The following is a 22,125-nucleotide window of genomic DNA, read 5'->3' as shown; positions in this document are numbered from 1 at the left end:
AGTGGCTGTCATTGTTAGCCTGGTGTTTGTCTTGTGCAGCTGGCTGACAGCTGGCCTAAACCCTGCTGCCCGGAACCAAGCCTGCAAAGATATAAAACAAGATATCTGTATATAAAGGTTGGGTGAATCCAGGATATTCAGTTACCTAGAATGAACCACCTACACAGTCACTCACAAAACTCACTGGTTAATTTTGTAGATGGTAAATGCCAACAATTGCAAATGAAGGTCTTAAATGGAAGTGCAAGAGATATGCAGTAAATGTGCAATGGTATACTTAGCGCAGGGACTTGAAAACGGTCATGGTGGGGGTGGGGTGTTGGGGGATAACCATAACCATCAAGGTGGTAAAGGACTGGATCTCTGAATAATTTAAATAAAATTTAAATAAAATTGAAAACAGGTTTCTCTGCATTATTGAGCCTAAAATCAATGTGGAGAGATCAACTTAAAGAGGAACTTCACCCTCCCAAACAATCCCCCCCTCCTCACTTACCTTTGGTGCTCTTTTTAAAGCTGGATGTACACGCTTATGTTTTCTTTGTTCGGCCTGCAATATATAACAGGGGTGCCGAAAGTGACAGCGAATGCCTCCGCACATCAAATGCAAAATACCATGAATTCACTCGCACTCAGTTTGTAGCTAGCAGTCAATCTCCTTTATTGACTGAACATGATGTCACATACACAAAGCAACATTTCGGGACCAGGCAGTCCCTTCTTCAGGCAAACAACAGTGACTGTTTACTGTTACCCAGTAAAGTCCTAGATCTGACCTCACTACTGACCTCTGAACACTGTGCGTTACTTACTTCTGACCTCTGAACATTATGTGTTATTTACTCCTGACCTCTGTACTCTGTGTGTTACTTACTAGCGACCGCTGCGCTCTGTGGGTTACTTGCTACTAACATTTCAACACTGTGTTACTTATAACTAACCTCTGAACTCTGTGCGTTACTTACTTCTCAAATCTGCACTCTGTGCGTTACTTACTACTGACCTCTGCACACTGTGCGTTACTTCACTCTGAGCTCTGTGTGTTACTCACTTCTGATCTTTGCACTCTGTGCGTTACTTACTATTGACCTCTGAACATTGTGCATTACTTCTGACCTCTGCAATCTGTGCATTAAGTCATTCTGTTCTCTGCACTCTGTGCGTTACTTCTTTCTGACCTCTGTACTTTACTTACTACTGATTTCTGCACTATACCTTGCATATAGACCCAAACTTTAGGTCTAAAAGCGTTGTTCCTCCTGAGGCCCCATTCACATTGAGCGATTCGCATTTGTCGCACGATTTGCATTTTGCGCGATATCGTGCAAATGCTTGCATTGAGCAACCTAGAATCACGGCAAAATCCGCTCCAAAAAGGGTCCTGTTGTAGCGATGCATTGGAGAGCGATATCGCTTGGTAAATAGCCGCGATATCGCCGGAAATTACCGCGCGATAAATCGCTCAGTGTGAACGGGGCCTTATAGTACAGACGTAAAACGTGTAGGGTGGAGCTAGGAGAGTTACAAACAAGCACAGGTCATGGATCATACAGTAGATGCAGGATTTTTTTGAATGCTATTGTTTCATGGATTTTATTATATCGATCCTTCCACTTTGGGGTAATCAACACATACAGCCGTTCAGCTCACCTGGTTGATCCAGCAGACGAGAATGAGCACAAAAGGAAATTGGGAGTTCTTTTATCGGTGGATTGATTGAAGGCTTTCTTCACCCTGACTATATGGAGGAACTACGCTTTAGACCTAAAGTTTGGGTCTATATGCAAGATTAGCTGCACTTCAGAGGGTCTTCCTAGGTCAGGGGTAGGCAACCTGGGCTCTCCAGCTGTGCTGAAACTACAAACCCCATCATGCTTCTGCCTCTGGGAGTCATGCCTGTGGCTTGCAATGCCTTATGGGATTTGTAGTTTCAGCACAGCTGGAGAGCCGAGGTTGCCTACCCCTGTCCTAGCTGGAGGTCACTGGAAGTTTTGGCACAGGGGAAGAGTCACTGTTGTAATATCATATTGGGGTGAAGAATTCTGGGCTGTTTTTTAGTGTTTAGAAACACATTGGGTGGATATTGGCAGGACTGCTTATTGCATCACACTTTATGATTGCAAGCACTTTATTCACTGTTTTACCATTGTGTGTGATTTTAGGTGCATTTATCGATTGATTTATTTGTATATGTATTACATTTTCACGTTGGCAACATTCACAGCGTATATAACTAGAGCATGCACACCTACCCAGGAGTAGTGTGGAAGGGGGTGGCATGCCATAGATGACATTACAGTTCAATTATTTTCTTCTGTAGGATTTGCCTTTAAAATAAAAGACTTTCTATGCCCCCAAGGGCATCATGATCCCTATTTGTATGCTGTATATTTATCACATAGCTTCTGCTAACAGGAAGAATGTGCTGGTTAATAAGGGAGTGTGTAAAGTAATTTAATTGACTTCTTCTGTCATCAGGAACTTAAAATAACTTATACAATGCAGCTATTCCCATTATCTATCTGTTGGGAAATTATTGGTAGTTTGGGTAATTCTAATCATTACAAGGAAGAACCTGGGAAGTGAAGGACTATGTTAAGCCAAGCATGCTAGATAAAACCTTCTAGTGATTGTTCCATTTTCTCTGCAGAAAAGGGAACATTTCTTTATGGCATACACGCTAAATCTATACACATGGGGTTCAGGGGGACAATCACAATGGGTCATTGTGGCACAAGCTGCCACATAGACTGGGAGAGGTCTGCTGTGTTTGTCTGAGGTTATGCATCTTCTTTCTAGAATGATGTCCTGTAGATGTGCACATCGCTGTTTTTATTTACCCGATTCTCGCTCCCTTGGCGCTCTCCTTGTCTCGCCTAAACTCCAGCTTGTGGACTGTCCTTTGGCGTCCTCACATATATTTTAGGGCTGTGGGTCCTGCATTGTACGTGATGACGTTAGCGGACCTATAAGAGAGGGGATCAGATAAGGAAAGGTCCTTTTCCCAGGTATCCTAGACCTAAACAAGCAGTTAACCCTTGAAGTGATGGGGTAGCACCACTAAGGAATCCCAAAAGCTTGCATCTTTAATAACTTAAAATAGAAGTGTAGCTAAAAAAACAACAAATTGCCGATCTGCAGGTTTTCTATGACAGAAGAGACTGTGTAAGTCAATGTGCCATTAAAGCTTTTTGTTCCCTGCCAGCAGTTTTTTTTTTCTGCACAGGCTTGGCATGCTGAGATGAAGTAACTCTTGTAATCATGCAGGGGAGTTATGTCATTGGGGTCCAGCCAACCAAGTGGCTGTAAACTTGAAACCCAGAAGACCGGGGCAAAGATGGACAGTGCCAGCGACTAAGGAGCGCAGCACTGGAGGGGATTGCTTTGACTGGTAATCCCCCCCCCCCCCTTTTTTTAAAAAAAAACCTGCTTTACTTCCACTTTAAGTTAGCCAATAAGGGGTATCACTTTAACTCCAACCTTTCCTTATGTTCCTGTTATATGAAACCTAACCTCCATCACCTGATCCATAGACTGGCTTTGTCACTTGCCACTTAACTGCCTGTAATGTAGTTAAACTCTCTTTAACATAGCTGAGAATCTAGCACCACAACTGGCAATATGTACGATACCTGAGCCTGTGATCTCCAACCCCCACCCTGTTCAAATATGTCACTTATTTATATGCACAATATCCCAAGCTCTTCTCACTAACTCCTCATTTGTAATTCCTTTAAATAGATATAGGTTGAAAAGCCCTTTAGCTCTGCAGGGAAGCAAATTTAGCAAGAAAATGATAATGGAACACAGAATGCAACTTTGTACTGTATAGCCTTTGTCTATCATTGCACACTAGGTGGCAGCAGCACCCTCAGAAAGTCTCCCATCAGTGACATAGAAGGGGTCAGAGCTCTTCTACCACCCCCTACACTCCCTCCCCTTTCCAGGCGGGCTTATAAGGGGATCCCAATGGAAGTGTTAATGCTTTAAACTTTGCTGCCAGTACAGGACAAGGCAAGAGCTACAGGGAAGACATCCTGCCTGTCCACATACCATGCCTTCCCAGTTTTTGTTTTAAATAAGCTGAGTTTTACCTCCCAACTGAGAAAGAAGACAGAGGGGAAAAAAAGAACTTTCTAAATATTTTTCAAAACTTTTTTGCACCTGTCAAAAAAAGCAAAAAATGAATCTTAGAAGTCTTTCCATTTTTGTTGCATCCGAGTTCCTCCTTGTAGTGCTGCATCTACCAGACTCCTTGAATCACAGAACAACTGGACCCAGGGTAAGTCATATCACCCTTCTACCCCTCGCTATACATTACTCTCAATCCGGTCTCTTCCCTTCCCTGAGAAGCACTTTGATTTCTAAACATAGCCAATGCATTCTGCTGCTTGTCTTTGCTCCAATCATGTTGGCTAAGCAGAATTATTTGGAACACACTTCAAAGGGAAGGGAAAAGTAGAAACCATGGAATTATTGCCGCTTAAGAGAAGAAAAATATTTTCAGAAATGAAGCTGCCTCGCTTCCACGCGTCTTAGATTCTTTTGTGGTTTGTTTGTAATTATATGTGTGGATAGAGAAAGAAAATATTGATCTGTTATTACATCATAGGAATAACATAACAAACATGAAATCAAGTTTCCTCTAGGAATTTCTTCTGTTTTTATTTTATTTTATTAGAAAATAAATATGCAGCTTTTCTTTTAAAAAGGTACCATTTACACCTGGGCGTTTCAAAGCGCACTTCAACAATCAGCGTGAAGAATCTGATTATTTTAAATGTTGTCTGTTCGCATCTCTGTGTTGTGTCACCTGTCATTTTCAGACTGAATCACGAAAAAGTACATGAGCTTCTTTTAGGACAGAATCGTGCGTTTTTGGTCCTATAGATTTCTATGGGAGCGCTTAAAATGCGTGTTTATGTGTGCTTTTCAGGAGTGTCCATTTTTCCAAAATCTATGGGACCAAAAATGCATTATTCTGCTCATGTATTACAAGTCGCATGAACAAACGGGCAAAAAAACAACCTGTACATCGCCTGGCTGCGCATACGCTGAGGTGTGAATGAGAGCTGTCCCTTATAGACTTTAAACAATATTCGATTGGCTGAACAAAAATATAGTAGGTGAAATTCCTTACCAAATCCTGGAAGCTTTTATTGCATTTTAACAGTGGAATATTTTGTGTATGATTCAAAGCAGTTTTTTTGCTGTGATACATTTGATAACATCATTTTACTGCACTATATTACATAACAGTGCTAGAAGATAAAGAAATATTGATCCTAACCTATCACAATAACTTTTACCTTCTGTATGTGATAGTCATCACACAATATGATGTATACCTTTGAGTCAGGGCTGGACAAATCCGGGGGGCCATGTAGGCAATGCGCCTTAAATATTACAGCTGGTGCCTAACTTTTAAAGTTTTCTCTAGTTGTTGTCAATGGAGCTGGCTCCTAAAATAAAAAAAATCATACTTACTCCTGGATTGGACAGACTGGCTCCTGAATTCCATTTTAACTTGTCCACCCCTGCTTTAAGTAAACCTGCCTAAAACAAAAAAAAAAACAAAACCAGCTTTTAGTTAGATTTTGCACACACATATATTCCGTTATGCCGATTTGGTACATTCCAAATAAACAGGGTTGTACATAATCGGAAACAAATGGGAAACATATGCAAGTTTCCAATCCATAAGACTAGCGTTGAATGTTAGTTACTGGTTGGGATGTTTCTGTTCACTTTTATCCTTCACGCTTTCATATGCGCATACATGACAAAACTGTTAAACTAAAAATTCCAAGTGTTTTTGGGTATTGCAAGCCTAGGTTTAACCACTTGTTGCTGGAACTGGTAGTCTGTTTAAAAGAACAGCTTGTGGAAAGAAACATTTGAGCTGTGGTTAGAACTTGCCAGCGGCCTCAATGATCATGATGAAACCAGATTATTTTCAGTCCTGACAGTGCATGGCAGACATGACCACAGAGAGCTGTTGTCATGAATGTTACATTATTTTGACATTCACAGAGTTTGGGTAGGGTATTCTTACTAAAGCTTGCTGCAGTCATTTGCTAGTAAACCCTTCACCCAGTGAAAATGTACTTCTTGACAGATGGCGGGATACTCCTATATGATCTGTTTTCTTTATAATAGAACACAATATAGTAACAGTATAGTAATATAGTAACTTCAAAACAAATAATAATAATACTCAACCCAGACAGTGCTGCTGATCAATTATCAAGTAGTGGAAGCCCATAAATATCCTGACGCTTACAAAAACCTGTCAAAATGAACGTCAGGGATCTGCAGGGTAGCTAAAATCACCCGCTGATTCATCTTTTATGTTTTTTTTCTTACTTAATATTCGAATGAGATATGTTTTCTTCTGAACCTTGTTATTGCCCTGGCCAGTTTACTTCCTGCCCAAATAGAAAAACGTCTTCGAAGAGTAATAAAATGAGACATTTCTTTGCCTGCTACAACTTACAACATTAATTTTAAATGATACAGAACATTCCTTTCACTGATCTCCCTAAAAATCCCCAGACGTGGGAGCTTCTAACAGTTCCTTCAGCAACAATCAGCCTAGGAAATAATCCTTTGTGTCATCCAACATCTGCATCCACTGGATAGTGCATGCCAGGTGAGTTCCCATAGAGCCTGCAGCTTATCTCTGCTTGGTCAGCAAAGATCAAAGCCATCACCTGAAGATTTTCAAACCTCTCCGACTGATGACTTGACAGCCGGCACTTGTCTGCTATGAATGTTGTTTTGTCCATACACTGCCATATTGTCCTATTAAATGACAGTTTGACTGTGGATTAGTGTCAAATCAGATCACACATTTATTAGACTATGATGGACTGGTTTTGCCATTTCCTAGTTAATCAATTGTAAAGAATGTTGGCTACGGATGCTGTTAATGTTATTTATGGCATCAGATGATGTTTTTTTTTGTCATGATGATACATTCACATCCAAAGTTAATCTTTGGACAGTTTTAGAGGGAAATACAGTGACATGGTCAGGTAAAAAAAATTAGACATCTGTGCTTACAGCTGGCCATCGACGAGCAGATGTCTCACCAAGGTTAATGGAAGGCGGGGTATGCGCTTGTCTTTATTTGCATCACCAGGACTCAAAACCTGCTACAGCCTTCTCCCCAGCTTGTTTGATATGTGGAGGTAGCACTCCTGCTGAAAGCTTATTTTAGTTTTTTAATTTGAAAAGGCAACAAGTGGCATGTCCAATGTAGTAGAAAATCTGTGTGTGTCACAATATGGGATTTACATTAACTAGACCTTAAAAGGGCCCAGTTGCCCAGTTATTGCACGTGATGCTAAGTCACTTTTATCCAGCTACATACGGTCTCTTAGGTAGTCACTTTTTAATGAAAAGGTACAGCAAGTGCAGGGCACAAGATGTACTTGACTTTCCAGACTAGTTGCCTGGTCAGCCTGTTTTGGTATTGCCCTATGTGAGTTCTTATAGCAGTAAATAGATGGTGCTATTGCCATCTAGATGCTTATGAACACTCTAAGGAGTATGGCTGAAGTAAGACTTTAAAATGTCATTAGCAATCAGTGTTTCGGTCAAACCAAATCACTTCAACTGTAAAGAAATTGTATGTATGCACTTTGTTACAGAGATCATAGGCATCCTTTTTAGGTTGGTTGTTGATGGCTTTTGAACATCTTTCTTCAAACCCATTGCAGTGCTGCCAGTCCTTGTTAAGTTATTGGCCAGCTTTAGTTGCAATGGATTATTAGGTCATTAACAAAAAAAAAATAAGTTTTTGAGACCTTTCCTTACTTTATACAGTTTAAGGTGTTAAAGTGGACCTATCGATAACTTTATACGTTTGTGTAAATTAATTCCTGACATGTCATAATGTACAACACTGGTACCCTTTTTCAGGAAAACTTTACAAAGTTGTCCCTGAGCACCAGTCATTGACTTTGCCTAGGCTGAGAGGAAGCCCTCAGTCTGCTGCAGGCAAGAGGAAACATTTCCTCAGTCTATACTTCTACAGTAATCAGACAGCAGCATTGTAACTTTGAAACAGGTGAGAGGCTACAGCAGGGGCTGATTTTGTGTCAGGCATTTCCAAATACAGCCAAAAACTGAACAGGCATCGGATTTAACAGATTGTGTCATCTCTGAACCAACATCTCCGTCCATAAAATAGATGCTGAATCTGGATGATGCCTGAACAAAGAGGTGATGCACTCAAAATGCAAACATATATCTTGTGTTACATCCTCTTTAGATTGTAAATGTATACTGTATATGTATAATGTACATTGTTCTGTCCAGTGCTGGAGCTATTTTACAAATGCACATTAGATGGGAGTAGGAATACCAAGTTTATTATGGATGTTTTTTGACACCGTGCTTCATGATCCACATGTGGATCTCATCTTGATGTTGTTTGGTATTACTCAGCAGGTGGTCCTTACGTCAGTGAATACATTATACACTTCCATAAGCATGAGACCAGGCAGAAGATTTCTCGTTCATATCAAAACTTGCTTAAACAATTTATCTGCTCATTTTTTAAAGTTAGTGTGGCTCACAGCCACCTAAAAAAGGTTTGAAGGAAGATCTGTTGCAGAATTTATTGTTTTTGGAACAGCTTTACAGGAAAGACAATCAGGAGTTGAAGGTTGCTTATGTTATTTATAACTTAAATAGAAATGCTTGAAACTATGAATTATGGTAGGTATATATATATATGCGTGCGCCCGCAAAAAACGCCCATAGGCGATGATTAAAACACTTTTACTGCTCATTAGTTTAGTGTTATTAGTGATTAATGTCTCTAAAATTATTGCTCACACTCCGACGATTGCGGCGATATGTAACATGTGCAGCACAATAGGCGCACCAGACGCATATCTGCGTGTGCATGTGGGGGGCGGGGACTTACATTTTTTTTTTTTTTTTTATGCTTCTTTTTTTTTAGGATTCTTAAATTTTTTACATAGTTACATAGTGTTTGAGGTTGAATAAAGACACATGTCCATCAAGTCCAACCTATTTTGTGTGGGTGTGTGGGTGTATAGGTCCTTGAGGCATCTCATTCTTAACAGTACCTGTACCCCTGTATATTACGGTCTCTCAGGAAATCATCCAAAAGCTTCTTGAATGTTTCCACACTATTTGCTGAAATCACTGCTTGTGGCAACGAGTTCCAGACCCTAACCACTCGAACTGAGAAGAACCCCCTTCGCCCCTTGTGTTTGAACTTTTTTTCTACCAGTTTTAGGTGGTGGCCTCTAGTCTTTGTTACGGAATTAATCTTAAAGAGTTTGTTGCCAATGTTGCTATGACTATAGAACATCTTGTACATGAAAATCATATCCCCCCCTTAATCTCCTTACTTTCAGCGTGAACATATTTAAATTTAGTAGCCGTGTCTCATAGCTCTGGCCCTCCATCCCCCTAATGAGTTTGGTTGCCCTCCGCTGGACTCCCTCCACCTCAAGGACATCCTTTCTATGTACCGGTGCCCAATACTGCACCGCATACTCCAGGTGAGGCCGAACCAGTGATGTGTAAAGTGGCAAAATTATAGACTTATCCCTGCAAAACATTCCTTTCTTGATGCAGGACAGGATTCTACTAGCTTTGCTTACAGCAACCTGGCACTGTAATCTATTGTTCAGTTTATGGTCTACAATGACCCCCAAATCTTTCTCCATTTCCGACTTCCCTAGCGGCATAACCATAATTGTATAATCCATTTGCTTATTTTTGATCCCAAAGTGCATAACTTTTGTATTACTTTTTTTTTTACACACAACTTTATTGCTATTACATAGGGGGCTAAGAAGCCCCCTATGTGATAGCCAGTTTACATGACAGGTCCTCTTCATGGAGGCATCAGGGGTCTCCAAGACCCCTAATGTCACCTTTGGACCCCCAGAGAGGCTGATGAAGCCGAGATCTGCTTCATCAGCTTCTGTAGCTGGAGAGTGACACTGAATGCAGGAAGTGATGTAATATACATCACTTCCTGCATTCGGGGACTGAGAGAAGATCAAAGGGAGACCGTATACTGATCCCCCTTTTATCTCCTGTCACTGTCAGGAAGCAGGGGGTGTTACCTCTACTCGGGGACCACGGGCACAGCGCAGGGCAAAGGTTCCCCTTCAGCTCGGTAGAACACTTGGTGCCCGAGGTGCAGGTGCGCATGCGCGAGTCATGCGGGTGGGCGCATGCGCAGTACGCAGGCTGCGCGCGCATCCCCGCGAGCATTGTCACAGAGCCGCGCCGGTCCCGGCCGCATCGGGCACAGCGGATCTCAGGACCGGAAACGGCAGTGACAGCTGCTAATACAAGCTCTAGAGACGCCCGATCGCTTGAATGTAAAGCTCCCGGCCAGCCGTGTAACAAACAAACAGGCGAGTGGATTTTTCAAGCCCTATATATTTTACGGTTCAATATTGAGTTGGCCTACCCTATGCAGCTATAACAGCTTCAACTCTTCTGGGAAGGCTGTGCACAAGGTTTAGGAGTGTGTCTATGGGAATGTTTGACCATTCTTTCAGAAGCGCATTTGTGAGGTCAGGTACTGATGTTAGACGAGAAGGCCTGGCTCACACTCTCCGCTCAATTCATCCCAAAGGTGTTCAAAGGTGTTCTATTGGGTTGAGGTCAGGACTCTGAGCAGGCCAGTCAAGTTCCTCCACCCCAAACTAACTCATTCATGTCTTTATGGACCTTGTTTGTTAACTGGTGCACAGTCATGTTGGAACAGGAAGGGGCCATCCCCAAACTGTTCCCACAAAAGTTGGGAGCATGAAATTGTCCAAAATGTCTTGGTATGCTGATGCCTCAAGAGTTTCCTTCACTAGAACTAAGGGGCCAAGCCCAACCCCTGAAAAACAACCCCACACCATAATCCCCCCTCCACCAAACTTTACAGTTGGCACAATGCAGTCAGGCAAGTACCGTTCTCCTGGCAACCGCCAAACCCAGACACGCCCATCGAATTGCCAGACAGAGAAGCGTGATTCGTCACTCCAGAGAACACATCTCCACTTCTCCAGAGTCCAGTGGCGGTGTGCTTTACCCCACTGCATCCAACGTTTTGCATTGCACTTGGTGATGTAAGGCTTGGATGCAGCTGCTCGGCCATGGGTACCCATTCCATGAAGCTCTCTACACACTGTTGTTGAGCCAATCTGAAGGCCACACGAAGATTGGAGGTCTGTAGCTATTGTCTCTGAAGACAGTTGGTGACTTCTGCGCACTGTTCGCTTCAGCATGGTAGCTAGCTCCGCCCAATAGTTTCCTATTGTCCGGCGGCTCTGCTGCTGTAAAAAGAAAAAAAAAAAACTCTCGCGGGCGCTCTGGGAGCCTCCCGATTCCGGCTGCCCAGGAGAGAAACACCGCTGTGTCTTTTTTTCTTTATTCTGACACGAGCAATGTCAGAATAGAAAAAAAAAAAGAATTTTCCCATTTGCTGAAAATTCTTTTTTTTTTCTATTCTGACATCAATCGTGTCAGAATAAAGAAAAAAAGGCACAGCAGTGTTTCTCTCCTTGGCGGCCTGGAGCAGGAGACTGCCGGAGCGCCAGGGAGGGTTAGCCGTTTGGAGATCAGTGTCCCTGGTTAGGAGGTAACCAGGGACGCTGATCTCTCTGAAAGTGGCCGGATTTACTGAACCGAAGGGGTCCTGGGGCCGAAGCTAGCCGAAGGTTCGGCCGAAGCTACGCCCAGATCCCTCTGCAGCTTCGTGAATAGACCCCATAGTGTATGTTATTTTATTTTTTTTTCTTTCAAAAAAGTAATTCCAGGTAAAAATAATTAGGGAAAACACATCATTAACTTGTATTTTATGCCACAAATAAAGCCAAATGTGCAATGTTTACATGTTAATGTAATTATTTCCCTCCCGAGTGTACATATAACACAACATATACAGGTGACAGATATAGATTACACAGGTTCTTTATCAATGGACCTCGGGCAAGCTGCGTCACCTGTCTTTTCTTTGCTGACCGTTGGAAGCCGATATGAACACAGAGACAGGCCAAAACAGAGGCAGGCTATACTGGCAAGAAGATATTAAATGTTATCTCTTACCGTATTTCTCAGAGGTGATCAGTCTCTGCTGCCTCGTGTGTTGGTGCGTCCTGGTCTCCTCTCGATCGGCTATCCTTCGGTACAGAACCCGAGGCCCCACGATGGGTGCCAAACTGTTAATCTTTTGTCTTACAAGCATGTTTGAAAACCAGCCGAAAATCATAAGATTTTCGACAGGTTTGTGGCCTGCTCGTAAGACAAATGCCATATGGGCCGGTGCGCACAAGTGCACACTGCCCGCTCAGCATTGCAGTCATTGGAAGCCCTCCCCCTCAGCGGGGCGGGCTTGCGATGATCGCAAGTACGATCTGCCTGTCCAAGATGGGCAGATTGTACAAGCTTTTAATTGGTTTACAATAGGGCTGCAACAACTAATCAACATAATCGATTATAATCGATGATTGAAAAAGTTGTCAACTTTTTCAATCATCGATTAATCGGCCTCTGATTAGTTGGCCCTGTTCACGGCTCCACACAAGCTGCGCGCCGCACCTCCTCCCCAACTCCCGCTCACCGCCCGCCCACATCCACGATCGGCACAGGGACGCGGGAAGGAGTAAGGAGGAGCAGGTGAGGGGTGACAGCCGCCGACAGACAGGCCCGATCTCAGAAGCAACTTGCTGGAAGACTGCTCAGGTAAGCCTGCACTTCCCTCCCCCCCACATGGTGCTCTATAATGTATTGCTGGGATTTGTATTCCTCTATAGCTGATGGTACATTGTGCTTTAAATTATACATAGGAATACAAATCCCAGCAATACATTGTACGCTGTATGTATAATGTACTATTTGTTGTATTCCTCTATAGCTGGTGGTATTCTGCATTGCGCTGTATAGAGGACTACAGATCCCAGCAATGATACATTATACAGCACAATGCGGAATACCACCAGCTATAGATGGACTACAATCTCAATACAAACTAGTAGTCCATCACTGGAGCCACTTTTAAAAATGTATTTTATTTTTTATCCGATTAACCGATTAATCGAACTTAATAATCGGCTAACTAATCGATTTTGAAAATAATCGTTAGCTGCAGCTCTAGTTTGCAACCATCGCAAGACGAAAGTGTGATGGTTGTAAAGTGTATGGCCAGCTTTAGAATGAACTGGTGTAATACACTATTTGCAGGTTGCTTGAAAGGATAGGTGCACTTTAACATGTTGGGAGTTACAGAGATCCTAATTGGCATGTTTCCAGTTCTCCTAATATCAGAAGACCAAAACAAATTGGGTCAGAATTATAATAGGATATTTTAAAGGAATATTAATTGCAGTCAGTACAGCTTGCAAATAGACATGAGTCTATCTTTTATTAATATAGAATGTGTGTCATGTTGACGATGAAGGCTAGACCTAAAGCTATCCAAAGATGCTAGATGATAGTAAAATGGCGGAAAATGTTTCTGCCACCAGATGATCTTTTCTGTGCAAGATGGAACAACCTACATAATAAGAATGGACTGCTTCAAAGGGTGGCTGAATATGTTCCATATCTGCACCCTAAATATTGGAGTGGGCATGTAACTGTTCAAATCCTTTGCTATTATTATTAAAGAGAGTCAACATTCCATGGCCCATTAAATATGTCTGCTGGTACTTTTATCGGACAGACTGGCACCTGAATGCAGTCTTATTATCACACTGTCTACCTTAGGTTGAATTTTAGCAACACCAGTCCTTCACAAGATCGGGGAAACATAGGATGCTAAGAACCAACCTTGTATTGACTACAAAGGTGACTACATATATCAGTATTAGAAGTAGTAATATCCAAATTCTAAACACAGTGTGTGGAGAACCAAGAACATGGATTTGAACAGGGCCTATCTACAGAACCAGGTATAAGAATGTAAACAGGGGCTAGCTACAAAACCAAGAACAGGAATGTGAACAGGGCCTATCAACAGAACCAGGAACAGGAATGTGAACAGGGCCTCTCTACAGAACCAAGAACAGGAATGTGAACAGGGCCTGTCTACAGAACCAAGAAAAGGAATGTGAACAGGGCCTGTCTACAGAACCAAGAACAGGAATGTGAACAGGGCCTGTCTACAGGACCAAGAACAGGAATGTGAACAGGGCCTGTCTACAAAACAGGAACAGGAATGTGAACAGGGACCGTCTACAGAACCAGGGACAGGAATGTGAACATGGTCTTTCTACATAATCAGGGACAGAAATGTGAACAGGGCTTGTCTACAGAACCAGGGACAGGAATGTGATCAGGGCCTGTCCACAGAACCAAGAACAGGAATGTGAACAGGTCCTATCTACAGACCCAAGAACAGGAATGGGAACAAGGCCTGTCTACAGACCCAAGAACAGGAATGTGAACAGGGCATGTCTACAGACCCAATAACAAGAATGTGAATAGGGCTTGTCTACAGAACCAAGAACAGGAATGTGAACAGGGCCTATTTACAGACCCAAGAAGAAGAATGTGAACAGGACCTATCTGAACTAGCTTACAGTGGCAATAGCTGGATTTAACAGGCATTGGTTAGCCTGTAACAAATGATTAAGGTAGAGAGAAAGATAATAGCTGTTAAAATGGTAATAACTAAGGGCTAATCTAAAAGGATGAGAAATTAAAGAACAAAAGGCTTTCTAGTAGACATTTTGGAGCTGCGCATGAAATACAGTTATAAGTGAGGAGGACATTAGTAGGTAAGTAGAGCAACCAAGGGATATGGTATATATGCATACAGTGTATGTGATCAGAAGAATAGGCAGGGCTTGAGTTTTGAAGAAAATCATAGTGACTTGAGTTAAGGTGGCCATAATTAAGGTGGCGCAATAAGACCTTAGTCTTGCGATGGTTGTAAAGTAATGAAAAAAACGTACGATCTGCCCATCTTGGACAGGCAGATCGTACTCTCGATCATTGCAAGCCCGCCCCCCTGAGGGGCGGGCTTCCGGTGACCGCAATGCTGAACGAGCAGTGTGTGCGTGCGCACACCGGCCCTTCGGCATTTGGCTCCCGAGCACCGTTCAAACCAGCCGAAAATCGTACGATTTTCAGCTGGTTTTCTAGCGGGCTCCTTAGACAAAAGACGTGCGACCGTACAGTAGAAACGGTCGCACGTCTTCGTTCACACTGCTCGATTCTTGTATGATCGCGGGATTTCCCGCGATTCTCGTACGAGAATCGAGCAGTGTATGGGCACCTTTACTCTCCAGCATTCCACTCCACCCACCTGACTTGAATACTGCTTTAATCAACGTCACTCTTGGTCCTTGATGACGCTGTTGACTAGAGCAGTGTTCAGGGGGCATGTATTTAAGATCACTAGAGAACCAGGTCGCTGCTTTGTGTGAGAGACTAAATTAGAGTTGAATCTTAAAAATACATTGAAGTAACTTAACTATTTACAAAAATGTATCTTATTTGTGTATTACTCAGCTGTAGATCCTCAAATCATCTCTGAATTGGTGCAGACACTGTCCTGCCTTCTGGAGGGTTGCTACTTGTGTCCCCCATGGTTTCTGTGTGTGTTGTAAAGTAGCAACCGGTCCAAGCCAACCCCCGTGATGGACTACAATCTCAATACAAATTAGTAAACTAAACATCAGATTGTAGTGCATCAAGGGAGTGAGTTTGGAGCCACATGTGGAATGATTAGTGTCCTCAATTTGTATTCAATGAAAACAGCTGTACAAGCACCTAAAAGTTGGGAAAACATTACCTAGGATCCATTCACATCTAGTGACATGCAGTAACTTGCATCTATAATGTTTAGTATGTTTACAAAGTTATTGTATGTGTTTTGTCACTGTCGCAGACTAATGTGCATTTCTAACACATGTTGATGCTTGTTGCAGAATCGGTACCACAGAACAAGTACCTTCAGGCTGGAAGTGGGTGTTAGGGCAGCAGAGGGGGTCATTGCCTGGGGAGCAGCAGGCTGCATAAGAGTGACAGCTGAAAAGACAGGTCCTCAATGCCGGGCTGGCAGTGTTATAAGAGGAATCAGGAGTTTTCTCCTGCCAACAATGCAGATGCATGTGTGCACTTTGACATCTGAACTCTGCATTAGATACAACTGACCTCTGAATGCTGCATTACCTACTTCTGAAGCCTGCACTCTGCGTTACTTACTACTGACCTCTGAACTCTGTGTTACTTACTACTGACATCTGAACTCTGTTACTTACTACTGACCTCTGAACTCTATGTTACTACTGACCCCTGCACCCCGCATTACTTGCTACAGACCCCTGTACTCTGCATTTCTTACTCCTGACCCCTGCACTCTGCCTTACTTACTACTGACCTCTGAAGTCCGTGTTACTTTCTACGGACCTCTGAACTCTGCATTACTTACTGACTCCCTCACCTTTCGTTGCTTGCTACAGACACCTGTACTCTGCCTTCCTTACTCCTGACCCTTGCACTCTGTGACATACTACTGTCCTCTGCATTTCTTATTCCTGACACCGTACTTCTAATGACCTCTGAACTCTGAGCTACATAACATATTCCTGCACTGCACTGACTTTATTTTTTAATGGGGCCTTGCCGGTTATCTCCTGAAAAAAAATCACGCTATACTCTTGTGATCTTTCATCTCTTCCATGTTCTTCAGGTAGATCTCCACCTCTCCAGGGTTGCCTACCCCTGTCATAAAAAGGTAGTGAAACCCAGAAATGCTTACATTGAATAGAGAATACGCTGCTCCAGATTCCATGCTGATCCAGATCACTAAATAGCACAGCTCCCTAGGCATTTGGTATTGTGACACAGAAGGGTTCTGCAGGAATGAGGGGAATCTCTCCAACCCAATGGGGAACAAATACAAAAATAGACAGCAAACAAATGAAATGGACTCTATCACCTCCACATGTTATCCAACATTTAAAAAAAATTATGTATAGACCCATGCTTTAATATTTTCAAAGTTCTCATGATATTCAAGTAAATTTTTCAGCACACGTGATGCTTTTTTCCTGGAAATTAGAAATGTTTAAATCTGTCCCATCACTGGCCTATATGGTAGTCTAGGGATACAGCAGGGATGAGTATTGGGCCACGGTTTAAAAAGAAAAAGTGGCTTTCCTGGCAACAAATTATGCATAACTCTAATGATTTAATAATACCACTGACAATCTCAAAGGAAAAGGATAATGTATTGTTCATTGAGGAGATATTTTAATTCAGGAGTAGGCAACCTCAGTTCAGCTGTTGTGAAACTAAAAGTCCCATGAGGCATTGCAATACTCTGACAACCACAGGAATGACACACAGAGGCATGATGGGATTTGTAGGAGCTGGAGTGCTGAGGTTGCCCAACCCTGTTTTGAACAATTATTGCAGCATATAATAAATATAGTTTTAACTGAATGGGCAGCGCTAATATTTCCAATGAATCTACAGCTATACCAATTAAATAAGTGAGGTATTTAAACCAAAGCTGCTGCGATATAGATCCTAAGGATCTAATGGATAAATGTAAAATATTTACACAGCGCTGTGTAAATATTTTACATTTATATAATAAATATAGCACTCAGAAGAGGGATCCTGCTGCTGCCCAATTTGTCATCAATTCTGCAGGGTTGTATGGCTGCACGGCAGTTGCTATATTAATGAAGGCAAAAGCTATCTTCAGGTAGCTCTTTCTGTTCCTAGACTCTGCCTCTTAATGGAACCATCAATGTATTCCATCAGTCAGAGGCAGAAATGGGCAGGCTCTACCTCTGATAATGTAAAACTCCTGATAGGCTCCTGTGAGGCTAGAAGAACTGAATATGCCTAGCTGTATGCGTATGTGAATATGCGTAGTTGCATTGTCATATGTGCAGATGTGCTCTGCTGCTTTAGTATACAGTAAGTATCAGTCACACAGGGCCTGTGTTGTTTTCAAAGTGCTGGCCAACTCATAGACTTGAATTGTGAGAAGGAGCAGTAAAGCACAACCAAAACAAAAATCAAAGCCCGTGTATATAAAGAGTAAAAATGCCCACATGTACATATATACAGTAAATATGACTTAAATGTTGTTAAACACATATTGATAAGATTATTTACATCAAGCTGATCTTTTTTTATATTTATATAGAAAAACATTGACAGGGCTGTTCACAAAAGGGTGAAGAGTTTGAAGAAGGCAGGAGAAGTAAACAAACTAGACCAAAATAGCTGATTTGGAAAAAGTCTCCAATTCAACCCACTTTCCAGTTCAGTTATGTTGTCCTAGATTGTTCACTTCTATTGCCTTCTCCAAACTCTTCACCCTTTTGTTAATAACCCTGTAAATTACTATACATCCCCATTAAATCCAACCTGTGCTTTTCCTTTTCCTATTCATGACAAAAAAACAGGTTTTCTCTTCCCCCATCCCCAACAGCTTATATTCTCCTTGCCTTTGCTTCACTGCCGCTCAGTGTTGTAAGCCAAAAGGAAATACCTATTAGGTCAGGGTGTGGGACTTTCTTCCACTCCCAGTGGTTGAATGATGCTCTGGGGTAGTGAAGCAAATGCAAGTATATGCTTCTAGGGAGGGATAAGTTAAAGTTAAACTCAGGAGTTAAATCTTAAAAATGCAACATAAATGTACCTTCTTTGTGTATTACTTGGCTGTAGATCCTCAATTAATCTCTGAATTCATCCTGACACTGTCATTCCATCTGGAGGGTGGCTACTTTTGTTCTCCATGGTCCCTATGTGTGTTGTAAACAGTGGTGGACCTAAGGAACAAAGAGCCCTGGTGCAAGAATCCAGAGGCCCTGGTGCGTCCGCACCGCCTGCACCGGCGGTAGTTCCGCCACTGGTTGTAAAGTAGCCAGCGCTCCAAGCTTCCTCCTGTGATGGATTGTGACTACAATCTCATGCTTAATTTACTTATTTGTATTGAGCTTGTAGTCTTTCAGAACTTGTGAGTGGCGCCAACTTTACAACACACTCAGAGACCATAGGGAACAAAAGTTGCCACCCTCCAGAAGGAAGGACAGTGTCAGCACAAATTCAAAGATGATTTGAAGATCTACAGAGTGATACACAAATAAGCTAAATTTTTGTAAATAGTTAAAGTCCATTTTCACCTTTGTAAGTGATTAGCATTTATTGTGGTAATGTAGAGGTGCAGTGATGTATATGTGTACACATTTTCATGACTCACATAGCATGCTTTCTTCACTTTTTTTATGAAGTTTGTATTAGGCCTGAATCCTACAAATTAAAAATTTTCACGGGATCTTATCGTAAAGCAAGCTGTCAACAGCTGCCCCCCTTGCTGTGATTCTGTGTAACATGATCACTAAACACCAGCTCTGCCTTTGCACACAGTACACTTGCTGGGGGGGTTTGCCACTATGAATACTAATGAATGGAGGGAGAAAAAGCTCAGTTGTAATATACACAGATTGCTTGAAGAGCACAAAGGCAACAATTTCCATGAGGATATGAAGAGGAAAGCTAACAAAAAATTTAAGTTTGTGTGTTCATATACAGCAACTGTAAATGTCTGCTTCATGTCAACTTGGTGTAAATTTGTGGCGTATGTTTAAAAAAAATACCTCTGCAAAGGTGGAAATAGGTTTTAAGGTACTTGAATATGTTTTTAGGATTTATCTCCCGAGTCTAGTGTCACTTTAAAGTGAATTTGCTGCTTTGCCCTGTGTGGTCCACATTAACGGCCTGTTCACACCATCTCCAGACCAGAACATTTTTTATCTGCACCAAAAACGCATACACAGTAATTGCAATGGTTTTAAATGAGGCTAGTTCGCAGCATTGTGTTCAATTCCAGAGCTTTTAAAAAAGTACAGCATGCTACATTTTTTTTCTGCACTGGAACGCACAAAAAAACATCTAAATTCAGCAAACGCACCAGAATGCACCGGAACGTCCTTAAAACCCAAGCAAAACCAAATGAGAACCAAAAAAAACCCAACGCAGCAGAACACATCAAATTGTGTCAAAAACACAAAAAATGCGCATACATACGTTTGCAAAAACGCATCCAGATCTGGTCTGGAGATGGTGTAAACAAGCCCTCAAGCCTATCTCCAGGGAAAACAAAACATTCCCCTTGCAGTGGGGTGCCTCTGCACTACAAGGGCTGAGTGCTTGTTTATGTCTAGGGTATCGGGGAAAGAACTTACCTGATTCCCTCTTCCCTTTCAGTCAGCACTGTCTCCATACCCCGTCTCCCCTATGCTCCAGTTTGTGGACTGACCCTCTGCGCTTTCATGTATAATGCAGGGCTGTGGGCCTTGCATTGTATTTGACATCAGCTGGGCTCCAACTGCTGAAACATAGGGCAAGAAGCTGCGTGTGCTGGTCTTGTAGCCAGAGGGGATCAAGTAAGAAAAAGTACTTTTCTCAGGTAACCTAGACCTAAACGAGTGTTTAACCCTTGCAGTGTGAGTGGGCAGTCCCGCTGCAAGGTGAGTTTTTTTGTTTTTCCCTGAGTTCAGCTTGAAAAGCTTGCAAGCATGACAGTATCTTCTAAATAATGTAGACACCATCATGATATTTCCATTGGTACCGTAATAAAAGAGACAAGCATTCTATCATCATGGTTGGAGTTGGGCTCTCATTCAGCTTTGGGTCCCAAAGCGGAGTGTCAGCCCCATTTGGTTTCCTCCACTCAATTTGTTTATGTAACATTGTGCTCACTAGTCATATACAAAAGACTGAAAACAGGACCAATTTATGAATAGGGTTGCAAAGCAGAGGACTTATAAGTAAGACTTATGCAATAATAAAACAGTAAAAGCAGGGAGCACAAATAGGGCAATATTTGCAAGAAATTCAATGAGGCAAGGCATGCGTTCAAGTGGTCTGGAATATATTCACGTATTTTGACTGCTCTCCTTGTTTCAGATGCACATAAAGACATTTGTGGGAACAATCACTTGATTATGTTTCAGCAGTTTTGTACTTGCCAGGAGCTAATGTGTAAAACAGATTGACAGTCTCCTGACAGTTTTATTTTAATTTATCATGTTAACTATTGTATACACAGTTTCATGCACATGGCCTAACACAAGTCAAACAGTGCCTTTGCTTGTTTTTCCATCCCAATCATACAGGTCATTGCAAAAACCCCTAGCCGACTTTTCTCCACTGGAAAATCCCAGCTCCTGACTTTATTAAGCACAAAAACATGAAGATGACTAATTTTTAACCCATCATACACTCTCTTATTTTGGAAGTCATATACCAAGCAAATTATTTAATCAATTAAATATGATGGTATCTGTGCACTTTTAGTTCAACATTTCCATGCTCTTTAAATTGTATGTCAAGCCTAAAGTTTTATTTTTGTTTTGGATATTGGGTGGAAGATGTAGAACTCCTGTTGGATTTTTACTGCTATCCCGGGCTCTGTTAGAGAGATGTCCCCTCACGTTTGGTCTTGCTGACAATGTTATAACTGACAGGAAGTGAGGGAAGCTCGTCAACAGCTTCAACAAACTTGAAAACACTTTTTATAGTAGAATGGGGGAAGGTTAGAACCTCAGTTAGGTTTTTATTTGTGTTTGTGTCCCATCCACAGATTTTCCCTCACTTCCTGTTTGGTAAATCCACTCTCACCTGGGAAATGAGAAGATACATTTTTCAATGGAGCCCCGGATAGCAGTAAAAATTCAACAGAAGGGAGGGGTTAACACCCCGTTAACCCCTCCCTTCTCTATATAAAACCAGGAAAAAAGGTTTTGGATTGACATACACTTTAAAGAAAACCTGTCATGAGAGAAATAATCTGTCATTGTTGTCTTTTCCTCCTAGAATGTCTAGTTGCCCGGCTGTCATGCTGATCCTTATGCCGACTGACAAGATCCAGATTAAAAGGTTATTAAACCCTCGCATGTTTTTGCATATATCTACTGCTAGCAAGCAGTAGATATATGCAAAACGCTTAAAAGCCGCATGCTCCCGTCCGAACATCTGAAACTTTCTCGGGCGATCGCAAAGGATCTTGGGGCGGGCGCATGCACAGTTCAGATATTCGGCCGGAAGACGAGGAGAGACACAAGGAAAGTATACGGAGCAGCATGCACCCGCACAGAC

At 42.1% G+C, this 22,125-nt stretch overlaps 1 protein-coding gene across 1 annotated transcript in view; it reads left to right on the top strand.

Moving 5' to 3' along the window:
- Positions 1-3,976: 3,976 nt before the first annotated feature.
- The window catches only part of SMOC1 (SPARC related modular calcium binding 1), a 349,454-nt gene continuing 331,305 nt past the window's right edge, over positions 3,977-22,125 (top strand). Inside the window, exon 1 of the mRNA XM_018552448.1 lies at positions 3,977-4,282. Within this exon, the coding sequence (XP_018407950.1) occupies positions 4,184-4,282 (99 nt within the window). The 5' untranslated portion in view covers positions 3,977-4,183. The remainder of the gene's footprint in view (positions 4,283-22,125) is intronic.

Source organism: Nanorana parkeri, unplaced genomic scaffold, assembly GCF_000935625.1.
Source record: "Nanorana parkeri isolate BGI_ZX_2015 unplaced genomic scaffold, ASM93562v1 scaffold88, whole genome shotgun sequence".
In the NCBI taxonomy this organism is placed as follows: domain Eukaryota; kingdom Metazoa; phylum Chordata; class Amphibia; order Anura; family Dicroglossidae; genus Nanorana; species Nanorana parkeri.
Note: the sequence above shows the minus strand (reverse complement) of the source record. Positions and strands in the feature narration are given on the sequence as shown.